Source organism: Leucoraja erinacea, chromosome 28 (genome assembly GCF_028641065.1).
Source record: "Leucoraja erinacea ecotype New England chromosome 28, Leri_hhj_1, whole genome shotgun sequence".
In the NCBI taxonomy this organism is placed as follows: domain Eukaryota; kingdom Metazoa; phylum Chordata; class Chondrichthyes; order Rajiformes; family Rajidae; genus Leucoraja; species Leucoraja erinaceus.
In genome coordinates this window covers 32,291,532-32,304,334 of record NC_073404.1, presented here as the reverse complement: position 1 = coordinate 32,304,334, position 12,803 = coordinate 32,291,532, and the positions used below count along the sequence as shown (strand labels likewise).

Below are 12,803 nucleotides of genomic sequence, written 5' to 3'. Positions count from 1 at the left end.
TATTGCCACTCTTTGCCTTCTGCCATTCAGCCAACCTGATATCCGTGCTTGTATCTGCCCTTTGATACCATGGGCTGTCATCTTCCTTAGCAGCCTTATCAAAAGTAATTTATCTGATAAATGGTTGCCCATTTGCAGGTGATAAAAAAGGAGGGAAAGCCAGTTGTGAAATGACTATGCAGGAAAATTACATATAATAGGAAAACCATTGTGACATTAAACATTTTGGCAGGAAATATGAATTGAAACCTAAGATGTAAGTATTGATAAAAAAGTACAGATACTGGAGTTAACCAGTCAAGCAGTCAGCATTTAGGGTTAGCACCACTTCCTCAGAATTGAGACATGACTGAAGGTTTTATAGTTTTAAAGGCAGAGCTATTGTGCTTTAGCTGAAGGAAAATTACTATATTTTAACTTTTTTTTAGATTTTGGCGATAAATACAGTGTGTTTCGGGACCTTGGTCAGAGCATGGAGAGTAAAGCCTCAGGTGAGTTGGCATTCACATTAAATGAAATGGTGTTGGGTAAGCTGTTGGGACTGAAGGCAGATAAATCCCTAGGGCCTGATGGTCTACATCCCAGAGTACTCTAGGAGGTGGCCCTAGAAATCGTGGTTGCATCGTGATCATTTTCCAAAGTTCAATCGACTGTGGATCAGTTCCTGTGGACTGGAGGGTATTGAATGTAACCTAACTTTTTAAGATAGGAGGGAGAGAGAAAACGGGGAATTATAGACCAGCTAGCCTGACATGGGTGATGGGGAAGATGCTTGAGTCGATTGTTAAAGATGTAATGGCAGCGCATTCGGAAGGCAGTAACAGGATCGGTCAGTCAGATTGACAAGGTCCTTCACAAGAGATAAATGTGAGGTTATCCACTTTATTGGCTAGAACAAGGCAGATTATTATCTGAATGGTGTCAGATTAGGAAAAGGGGAGGTGCAACGAGACCTGGGTGTCCTTATACATCTGTCACTGAAAGTAAGCATGCAGGTACAGCAGGCCGTGAAGAGAGCAAATGGCATGTGGGCCTTCATAGCGAGACGAAGGTCATATTGCAGTTGTATAGGGTCCTGCTGAGACCGCATCTGGAGTACTGTGTGCAGTTTTGGTCTCCTAATTTGAGGAAGAACATTTTGCTATTGAGGGAATAGCAGCGTAGGTTCACCTGGTTAATTCCCGGGATGGCAGGACTGACATATGATGAAAGAATGGATCGACTGGGCTTCTATTCACAGGAATGTAGAAGGTTCACATAGAAACGCATACATTTCTTAAGGGATTGGACAGGCTAGATGCAGGAAAAAATGTTCCCAATGGGGGAGTCCAGAACCAGGGGTCACAGTTTAGGAATAAGGGGTAGGCCATTTAGGACTTAGCTGAGGAATCACTTTTTCATCCAGAGAGTTGTGAATCTGGAATTACTCACTGGATGTTTTCAAGAGAGAGTTAGATATAGCTCTTAGGGCTAACAAGGGATATGGGGGAAAAAGCAGAATCAGGGTACTGATTCTGGATGATCAGCCATGATCATATTGAATGGTGGTGCTGGCTCGAAGGGCCGAATGGTTTACTGCTGCATCTTCTTTCTATGTTTCTATTCACCGTGTAGGTCCCATATTAGACTTCCCATTTCTCTGTATTAAATTCCATCAACCATTCCTCAGCTCACCTTGGCAACCAATCAACATCCTGCTGCAATTTTTGACAGCCATCTTCACTATTTACAATATCACTCACTTTTGTGTCATCATACCAGGTACATTCTAATCTAAATCATTGATGGAGATGACAAACAGTAACAAGTCAAGTCAAGTCAAGTTTATTTATCACATACACATACGAGATGTGCAGTGAAATGAAAGTGGCAATGCTCGCGGACTTTTGTGCAAAAGACAAACAACAAAACAACCAAACAAATTATAAACACAATCATAACACACATATTCTTTTACATAATAAATAATAGAAGGAAAAAACGTTCTGTAGAGTTAGTCCCTGGTGAGATGGGCGTTTACAGTCCGAATTGCCTCTGGGAAGAAACTCCTTCTCAACCTCTCCGTTCTCACTGCATGGCAACGGAGGCGTTTGCCTGACCGTAGCGGCTGGAACAGTCCGTTGCAGGGGTGGAAGAGGTCTCTCATGATTTTGTTTGCTCTGGAGTTGCACCTCCTGTTGTATAGTTCCTGCAGTGGGGTGAGTGAAGTTCCCATAGTGCGTTCAGCCGAACGCACTACTCTCTGCAGAGCCTTCTTGTCCTTGGCAGAGCAATTCCCAAACCAGATGGTAATGTTCCCGGACAAGATGCTTTCCACCGCCGCTGCGTAGAAGCACTGGAGGATCCTCGGAGACACTCTGAATTTTCTCAATTGCCTGAGGTGGTAAAGGCGCTGCCTTGCCTTACTCACCAGTGCTGAGGTGTGTGATGACCATGTCATATCCTCAGAGATGTGGACTCCCAGATATTTAAAACAGTTCACCCTATCCACAGGATCCCCATTTATACTCAATGGAGTGTACGTCCTCGGATGATGTGCCCTCCTAAAGTCCATGATCAGCTCCTTCGTTTTTTTGATGTTCAAGAGGAGGCTGTTCTCCTGGCACCAGAGTGCTAGATCAGCCACCTCCTCCCGGAAGGCCTTCTCATCATTGTCTGAGATCAGGCCCACCACCACAGTGTCATCAGCAAACTTAATTATTGTATTGGAGCTGAACCTAGCCACACAGTCATGTGTGTAACAAGCCCAGCACCAAACCCTGAGGCACATCATTAGTCACAGGCCTCCAGACTGAAAAGTACGCTTCCACCATCACCCTCTGCTTCCTTCCATGAAGCCAATTTTCTGTCCATTCAGCCATTTCTCATTGGATCCCATGTGATCTAACCTTCCAGGGCAGCCTACCATGCAGAACCTTGTCGAATGCTTTGCTGAAGTCCATGTACACAACGTCTACAGCTCTTCCCTCATCAACCTTTTTGGTTACATCTTCAAAAAAACTCATTCAGAGTGACTTCAAAACATCGATCAAAGACCAGATCATACGTTGCTTTATCTACCCTTTTCAATTGGGAATTAAGGAGAGTTTAATTCCAGGACAACAATTAAAATGCAAGTGAAGAGCTGAATAATTCTCTACCATCACATGAACCAATTACCCTCTGAACACCTGAAATAGGTAGAAGAGAAGCATTTTATTTGTGGCAGCAAGTGCTGGACAATTAATTAATCTGAATTGAAATAGACCTGGGTTTTGATATGTTTGCAACTTGACTATTGCAAAATTGTGATATTTAAAAAAAAATGAGTTAATCGATACTGAAGTAGGCCATTCATTCCTTTGGGCCAGCACCGCCATTCAATATGATAAAGTGGTGTGGCGGCATCTAACGGCAGCGGCTCGACTGCAGTCCATCTGTCATTTAATTTAAAAAATTTGACTCGTTAAATGTATGTTTTGATTCTAGTTTCTTATTATTTTTTTAGCTGTGTATGTGTGGGGGGGGGGGGACTGTTTAATCTCTTCCATGTACAGGGGACCCGGCTTTTTCCCTGTCGGGTCTCCGATGTCGTTGGGCTTAACATCGTGGAACCGGCGGCATCCTCCGGCCGGGTCCAACCTGGAGGCTCCACTCGCGGAGCCTGCAGACCTGCCATCATGGAGCTGGCTGACTTCGGAGAGTGAGGAGCTGTGGTGGCGCGCGGCTGCGACCCGACATCGGAGGTTCGGAAGCTCCTGCTGCAGGCCCCGTGGACGGTAACATCAGGAGCTCGCAGGTCCCTGTTAGGAGACCGCTTTTCGGAGCTCCCGCAATGGCAACTTCACCCGGCGGAATCGCGAGGTTAAATGACTTGGCGAGGGGCCTAACATCGCCCCGCGCGACTTAATGTCTGCGGGACTTACCATCGCCCGCCGGGGGCTTTAACATTGTGAGCCCCAGTCGCCTTGACGTTGCAGTTGGACTGCTGGACCGCGGAGAAGAACAAAGGGAAGAGATAAGACTTTTGCCTTCGATCACAGTGAGGAGGTGTTGGGAGATTCACTCTGATGGATGTTTGTGTAAATTGTGTTAAGTGTGGGTCTTGGGTTTTTTGTAATGTTAAGACTGTAGAAAATGCAATTTCATTCAAACCAAGCTGTATGAATGACAATAAAAAGCATTCTATTCTATTTTATTCTAATGGCTGATCATCCTAAATCAATGCCCCGTTCCTGCATTCTCCCCATAATCTCTTGTTTCCGTTAGACCTAAGAGCTTTATCTAACTCTCTCTTGAAAACATCCAGTGACTTGGCCTCCACTGCCTCACGTAGCATAGAATTCCACAGATTCACAACTCTCTGTGTGAAAATGTTTTTCCTCATCTCAGTCCTAAATGGCCTACCCCTGGCATCACTCCAGCTTTTTGAAAACTGTCGACCATTCAGATAATAATCTGCCTTCATGTTCTTGCCACCAAAGTGGATAACCTCACAATTACCCACATTATACTGCATCTGCCATGCATCTGCCCACTCACCCAACCTATCCAAGTCACCCTGCGGCCTCATAGCATCCTCCTTGCAGCTCACACTGCCACCCAGCTTTGTGTCATCCGCAAACTTGGAGATGTTACATTTAATTCCTTCATCTAAATCGTAAATCTATATTACTAAAAGTCTGATCTTGCCACTTCCTGTTGTTCTGTATATTGATTTTAGAAAAAACACTGCCACTTACGGCTGTGATTTTTGGCTATCTTACTCAGAGTCCCCCATCCACTGCGCAGGACAAGAGGATTTTTCCCATCGATGAAAAACAAGAGTTATTAGTGTTTAAAAAATGTTGAGATTCTCTCTCCTGAAGGCCACGCCCCTTCCGGAGGGACTATAAAACCCAGAAGTGTGGAGGTGCCTCAGTTCTCTGCAAGATGGGGGAGCGAGAGGTCGCAATTCTCAGTTTGAGCTGTGAATAACACTGAACACATGTCTACTGAACTGAGTGGTTTTACTGGCCTGTCATTGCCCTTAATGTGGTTTGAAAATGTAGTTTGAAAATGCAAAAGTGTGTTTTGGTTTGAAAGTGCTAAAGCTATGTTGCGTTTGGTTTTGAAAGTGCTAAAGCAAGCTGCCTTGCCTTTGGTTTTGAAAGTGCTAAAGCAAGTTGCCTTTGGTTTTGAAAGTGCTAAAGCGAGCTGCCTTGCCTAATTAGAGCTGCCTTGCCTAATTAGAGCTGCCTTGCCTAATTAGAGCTGCCTTGCCTAATTAGAGCTGCCTTGCCTTCTATATCATTAAAAGTCTAATCTTGACTACTTCCTGTTTGTGCTTTATATTGAATTTAGAAAAAACGCTACCACGTAAAGCTGTGATTTTTGGCCATCTTACTCAGTCCCCCTCCGATCATCAGGTGCGGTGGATTTTTTCCACCGATGAAAAATAAAAGTTATTCCTGTTTAAAAAATGTTAAGATTGTCTCTCCTGTCAATCACGCCATGAAGGCCATGCCCCTTCTGGTGGGAGGGGGGGAGGGTCTATAAAACCCGGAAGTGTGGGCGTGGCTCAGTCTCTGCAAGATGGAGGAGGGAGAGACTGAGCCACGACTCGCTGTCTTTAGTGGCCTTGCAGCCTGCTTGAAATGGTATGAAACTGCGCTTGAATTTGGTGCCCTTGCACCCTGCTTGAAATGGAATTTCAAGGAATAACCGTGAGTCAACTGCGATTCGTGAGTGGGCTGCCAGCACAACAGGCTTGAGTGACAGAGCCGCCAGCCCACGAATCCATTTGGCCCACAATGTCCATACTAGCTGGAAACCAGTCCCTTCAGCGCACAACACCCATACTAGCGCTCCAGAAGCTGAGAGTTGTATTTTTATTCCACTTTTTAATGTTGTCTTCTATATAAAATGCTTTTAAAGAAATATCATCATCTCACATTGACCTCTTTTGAACCCAATCATAAGTGTTAATCTGCATAAACAAAGTAATCCAAATTTCTACCCATATTTTACTCCATTTCCAACACCACAGTTGTAATTTCAAAGCATCATTTAACAGCTCCTTCTACATCTCACTCTGAAAATGCTCTTTTATTTGTGTAATAACCCCACGATGGCTTTGCACCTCTTGATTTTTACAACTTCCATCAATGCTTCTCAAGTTCATAAGTGATAGAAGCAGAATTAGACCATTCAGTCTACTGCGCCATTCAAACATAACTGATCTATCTCTCCCTCTGAACTCCAATCGCCTGCCCCCCCCCCCCCCCCCCCCCCCCCCCCCCCCCCCCCCCCCCCATAACCCCTGACACCCGTTCCAATCGAGAATCTATCTATCTCAGGCTTATAAAATATCCATTGACTTGATTCTTGCTTCTTGCATCTCCTCTATTGTAATTACCATTGATGATGGAGCCTTTGGCTGCCAGAACCTTAAACTCTGGAATTCTCTTCCTCAATCTCTCAACTTGACCATTCTTCCTTTTACGATTCAGTGATGGATTTTGTTTAATGCAAAACTCTTTGGAATGTTACCACCGAAAACGTCTATAAAATAGACATTAGGTGCAGGAGTAGGCCATTCGCTCCATTAAGCCAGCACCGCCATTCAAAGGGATCATGGTTGATCATCCACAATCAGTACCACGTTCCTGCCTGCTCCCCGCATGAATGAATGAATGAATGAATGAATAATGAATACGTTTATTGTCATTGTACAATACTGTGCAACGAAATTCCATTACATCTCCTCCGGTTAAAAAATACAAACACGACAACCATTGACACATATGTACACTTATTAGTAAAAATAATAAATAAGTATTTAAAAATAATTTAAAAAGAATGTTGCATTTCTTGGAATTACATTTTGCTTCCCCAGTGTTCTCTGTTGGAATTAAGTTATTTTATCGCACATGGGTAGAAACTATTTTTTAGTCTACTGGTGCGAGCCTTCAGAGAACTGAATCGCCTCCCAGAGGGTAGCAGAGTGAAAAGGTAGTTGGCAGGGTGGGATGTGTCCTGCTTGATGTTTGTGGCCCAGCGCAAGCATCGGGCCCTATATATATCATCCAAGGAGGGCAGTTGAGTGTTTGTAATGCTCTGTGCAGTTTTTATAACTCTCTGCAGCGCCCTCCTCTCAGCCACAGTGCAGCTGGCAAACCACACCAGGATGCCATAGGAGAGGATACTTTCCACGGCGTATCGGTAGAAGGACAGCAGCAGCGGCTGTGAGACGTTTGCTCTCCGCAGAGACCTCAGGAAATACAGCCGCTGCTGTGACTTCTTCACAAGAGTGATGGTGTTCATTTGCCATTTGAGGTCCTGGGAGATGTTTATTCCCAGGAACTTAAAGCCAGTGACTCTCTCCACCATGTCTCCTTTGATGTATAAAGGAGCAGGTTCCTCTCTCCTCTTCCTCCTGAAGTCAACGACCAGTTCTTTTGTCTTTCATGGGTTGAGTACCAGGTTGTTTTTGGTACACCAGACAGTCAGTTTTTGGACTTCATCTCTGTAGGCAGACTTGTCGTTGTTGTTTATCAGTCCCACCACAGTTGTGTCGTCCGCAAACTTGATGATCCTGTTTGTACTGTGTGTTGGTTTACAGTCATAAGTGTATATTGTATACAAGATGGGACTCAGCACACAACCTTAACCTTGTGACGCTCCTGTGCTGAGCGTCAGGACTGGGGAGTAATTGGACCCCATCCTGACAGTCTGTGGGCGGTCTGTTAAGAAGTCCTTAATCCATCTGCATGTGTTTGCATTAACACCCAGATCAGACAGTTTGTCCACCATTCTGCTGGGGATGATGGTATTAAATGCAGAACTAAAATCTACAAATAACATCCTCACATATGAGCCAGGGCGCTCCAGATGTGTCAGTGCAGAATCCCTTGACTCCACTATATTTAAGAGGTTTATCTAACTCTCTTGAAAGCATCCAGAGAATCGGCCTCCACTGCCTTCTGAGGCAAAGAATTCCACAGATTCGCAACTCTCTGGTTGAAAAGGTTTTTCCTCATCTCCGTTCTAAGTCACATTATTGTTGCCATGTTGAGAAAAACGGGAGAAAAAGCGAAATTCATTTGAATGGACCTAAAAAGTTAATTATTCTGAAATACAGTTGTGTGGATTTGTTAAGAATGTTTTAATTTCCTTCATAAGCATGGTGAAACAATCCTTGTAACATTTCCAGGTAATAAAATGAAAACTATAAACAAATTAAAAAAATAGTCTTTTTCTTGAAAAGACCAACTTTTGCCAAACAACCAGTGTGCCTTCTTTTGTGCATGGCCTGAAGAGAATGTAGCTAAATGCCATTTGTACCATGGGAAATATCCAGAATCTAGCCCATCGTAGCTGGGTTAAAACTCTGACTTTCTTTTTTCCAGATTTACAAAATGGCCCTAATTTGGGTCATTTGGGTATTTAAATTTGGTTCGGTGATCATCCCTCTTCCCTACAATGAGAAATTAAATGGTGGTATGTTCTATGTAGGATTTTACTTGGCACTGCATGCTTGGTATGGGTTGGTGCTTTGATCTTAGTTAACTTGGAATAGCTTGTGCTTGTTTGCTGTGAAAAGTGAAACTTAGAATTACATTCTTCACTGCCAGTATTTTGTCACTGAAAAGTTTTATGTTTACAGGGGAGGGCTTTGCAGAATTCAAGTCACCAGGAAATGATGACGGATTCACTGACTTCAAAACAGCAGACAGCATTTCACCAGTAGATTCTTCAGAGCAAGCAAAGACATTCACAACGGCCTTTCCTTCCGTGCCCTTTCTTCCACAACCACCACCTGTAACACAACCTAAAGACACTTTCAGTCTCACGGACCTTTTTAACTCTGTCAGTTCATCTGGAGAGAACAAATCTGTATCATTTCCATCAGTTTCTGTGACCTCATCCATTACATCATCTGTGTGTGTCGCACCATCATTACCATCATCACATTCATCCGGTACTATTTCCTCATCTGGTAGCAGGACTGTTGGCGGAATTGATGACTTTGGGGACTTCAGTCTTTTTGGCATTGCATCCAGTACTACTGCAGGTGGGGAATGGGATCAGGATGAATTTGCAGATTTTATTGCTTTTGGCACTACTGGATCCTACGAACAGAAATCAAAGGATAAGTACGATATTTTCAGGCAGGAGAAGAATGATGGCTTCACAACATCTTTTGATGCCTCACTTGGCATAGCAGAGCAGCCTCCAGCCTCAACTGTAGACAAATATGATGTCTTTAAACAATTACCTGAGGAAGGGTCTGTGATGGGCTTTGAGGAGCAAAAAGACAGTACCTCTCTTTCACAAGGGAAGAATGATGATGACTTTCCAATTACCAAGTTGCCCCTTGCATTTGGCACCTCCGATAAGGTTTTCATGGATAAACTTTCTGCTTTTAAGCAAGCAAAAGAGGACTCTGCTTCTGTGAAATCTTTGGACCTTCCTTCTATTGGTGGGAGCAGTATTGGTAAAGAGGACTCAGAAGATGCCTTATCTGCTCAGTTTGACATGAAGTCAGCTGAGGTTGGTGGTGATTTGAAGCATGTATTGTCAGACAGCTCGCTGGATTTACCACCTGTCATTGGTCAGCCACCTCCGGTTACAGGTGAGGAAATGGTTAGATTGATCTGGTAAATACATCCAAATCAATTACTACTACAGTTCCCTTTCTATAATACCGCACCAGTAGATGACCTTGTACATGCGTAGCTGTCCATTCTGTATGATCATCAGTGGTGGGGATTCTTCTGTCCCACTGTTAACTATAGTGGAAAATTCCAGCCCAAGCCCTTGATTTAGAAATATCACCATGTAACTGTTTTGATGTACCTATTTTTACTCTATTGCCATCAATGTATTGTGCCAATATCATTATTGGATTATCTTTTCCATCTGGAGTGTAACAGTATTCTATCAGTAGGTGGCACAAACGTTGCTCACGCCTATATTTTCAGGTCATCCATTCTAATCACAGAAAGAGCGGCAACTATTCAAGTTGGATGGCAATTGTTACTCAGTTATTCTTCAACCTTTTAAACTGCCATTACAATTTTATGTTTCCATTTCATTTTCAGCACCATATTAAATAGCAATTGTTTGTACAAAAAGAACACGGTGCCTTAACATGGTGCCTAGTTTTAACTGAAATTTTCTTACAAGGTTACAAATGATTGCTTTAATAATTGTGAAAAGGCACCATTATCGAAGATAAGCAATGCTTTTATTTATGCAAAGACATTTGAAGCTAGTTTTTAAAATCTGACTTGGGTATAGCATGTTCGACTTTATGTAAGATGTAAATGTATGGGCATACCCTGAGTTGACCACACTTAAGTATAGACCAGTGTTAAAATAATCATCTACTGTTTCTTCAACCAATAGTCAGGCAAAGGGGATGAAAGCATCAGTAACATATAAATAATCCTCTGAACAAAAATGAATCCTCAAAATAAATAGAAAGTAGTAATTGTTGATTTGGAGAGGGTTTCCGGCTCAACCGACTAATTTAATTGATGTCCAAAAGACAAGTAATTTTAAAAACAGAACATGGCATGTTTCTCATTCGTAGTCCAAATATTTGTTCTTCATTTTCTCGTGATGAACAAAAAATTAAATATTGTCTATTTTCCACTGTATCCATACAACACCCTTACACTATCCACACAGGCATGGTCTCAGAGAACTGCAGAGTAGCCAAAGTTGTTCCGTTGTTTAAGAAAAGAAGTCAAGATAATCCAGGAATATCTCGGCCGGTGAGCCTCACGTCGTTGGTTGGGAAACTATTAGAGAAGATTCTTCGGAATAGGATTTACTTGTATTTGGAAGACAATGGGATGATTATGGGCAGTAGGCACGGCTTTATAAACCGAGGGTATTATGAGCGATGGGGTTTTTGATAATGGGCAGGTCATGTATTTTGAATGATTGAGTTTTTGAGGAGGTAACAAAGGTGATTGCTTAGAGTACGGCAGTGGATGTCGTCTACATGAAATTTAGTAATGCATTTGATAAAGTACCTCATTGTAGGCTCATCCAGAAGATTAAGATGAACGGAACCATGATACCCTGGACGTTTGGATTCAAGTGCCTCGGTATGATGGCTTATCTGTGTTGTCGGCAGAGGTGGAGTGTATAACCATCACGTTAAATCAGTTGTGGCAGCTTCGTAATGCTTATTATTTTTGTTCTAAACTCTATTTTGTTAATGTTCATAATTTTTTTTATTTAATTAATCCATATAAGTGTTTGTTGCATGGAGTGGTTTTTATTTTATCCTAACACAATATTTGATTTTATCATATGAATCATTAACTCTCAGATAATTTGTTCATCAGAAGATTAAATCAGAAGTTCATTGTGATGACCAAAGATATTTAGAGCCAAGATAGGCTGGAGTAATTTTAAACTGGATGCTCTCAGTAATTCTGGAGTAATTTTAAACTGGATGCTCTCAGTAATTCTCAATGAGTACAACTTTTTAACAAATTCTTAAAACAACTTAAAAATATGAAATGGAATGCATTTGTTATGAAAGTTAATCAAATAGCATTTGAAAATTGCAATTCTGATGAGAGAATTAAAAATAGCTCAGTTTCACACAGTATTTTGAACACAATGGAATAATGTCAATATTTTATATAGTACAGTTTAAATTCCTGGCCTTTTGTTGAATGTAATGCATTGGCAATGCTTTTCTCAGGGTTATTCTCTGTGCTTATTAATAGCTCCATGTGCACTTGGCCACTTGAAACAAATGTGCTGATTTGTATGTTGAAGATCAGGTTTGATCATAAGGATCTTCCTTGTTCATTTTTAAAAATCCAGCTCGTGCATTTCCTTGCTTTACAAATGCTAGAAATATAGTGTAGGAAGGAACTGCAGATGCTGGTTTAAACCGAAGATAGACATTAAAAACTGGAGTAACAGCAGATCAGACAGCATCTCTGAAGAAAATGAATTAAAAGACGTTATTTTAGGAAGGAGATGAGGAGAAATGTATTTAGTCAGAGGGTGGTGAATCTGTGGAATTCTTTGCCTCCGAAGGCTGTGGAGGCCGTCAATAGATATTTTTAAGGCGGAGATGGATGGTTTCTTGATTAGTACAGGTGTCCAAGGTTATGGGGAGAAGGCAGGATCATATGTAAGGGCATCCATAAATTGGTCGTTTGTAACTGGAGATCACCTGCACATTCAAATTTTAGTTTTTTTTCCCCAGTCTGAAAGGTTCACTTGCAATTACCACCTGACCAATATCTACCAAAAGATAGACTCAAAATGCTTGACCCGAAACGTGGCCTATTCATACGATCCTAAGGAATAGGAGTGGAATTAGACCATTAGGCCCATCAAGTCTACTCCACCATTTAATCATGGCTGATCTATCTGCACCGCCCACTCCCCTGACATCAGTCTGAGGAAGGGTCTCGGCCAGAAACGTCACCCATTCGTTCTCTCAAGAGATGCTGTCTGACCCGCTGAGTTACTCCAGCATTTTGTGTCTACCTTCGGTCAAACTTGCCCACACTGGCCAACATCTCCCATCTACACTAGTCCCACCTGCCTGCGCTTGGTCCATATCCCTCTAAACCTGCCCTATCCATGTTCCTGTCTAACTGTTTCTTAAATGTTGCGATAGTACCTGCCTTAACTACCTCCTCCAGCAGCACGTTCCATATACTCACCACCCTTTGCATGAAAAAGTTACTCCTCAGGTTCCTATTAAATCTATTTCCCCACACCTTAAACCTATGTCCTCTGCTTCTCAATTCCCCTACTCTGGGCAATAGACTCTGTGCATCTACCCAATCTATTCC

General features: G+C 42.3%; 1 protein-coding gene across 7 annotated transcripts in view; it reads left to right on the top strand.

Annotated features, from left to right (window-relative positions):
• Positions 1–12,803, top strand: part of synrg (synergin, gamma) — a 123,760-nt gene that overhangs the window by 60,053 nt on the left and 50,904 nt on the right. For all 7 annotated transcript variants that reach the window (XM_055658211.1, XM_055658210.1, XM_055658208.1 and 4 more), the window contains 2 exons: positions 429–491; positions 8,627–9,595. In XM_055658211.1, the coding sequence (XP_055514186.1) occupies positions 429–491; positions 8,627–9,595 (1,032 nt within the window). The remainder of the gene's footprint in view (positions 1–428; positions 492–8,626; positions 9,596–12,803) is intronic.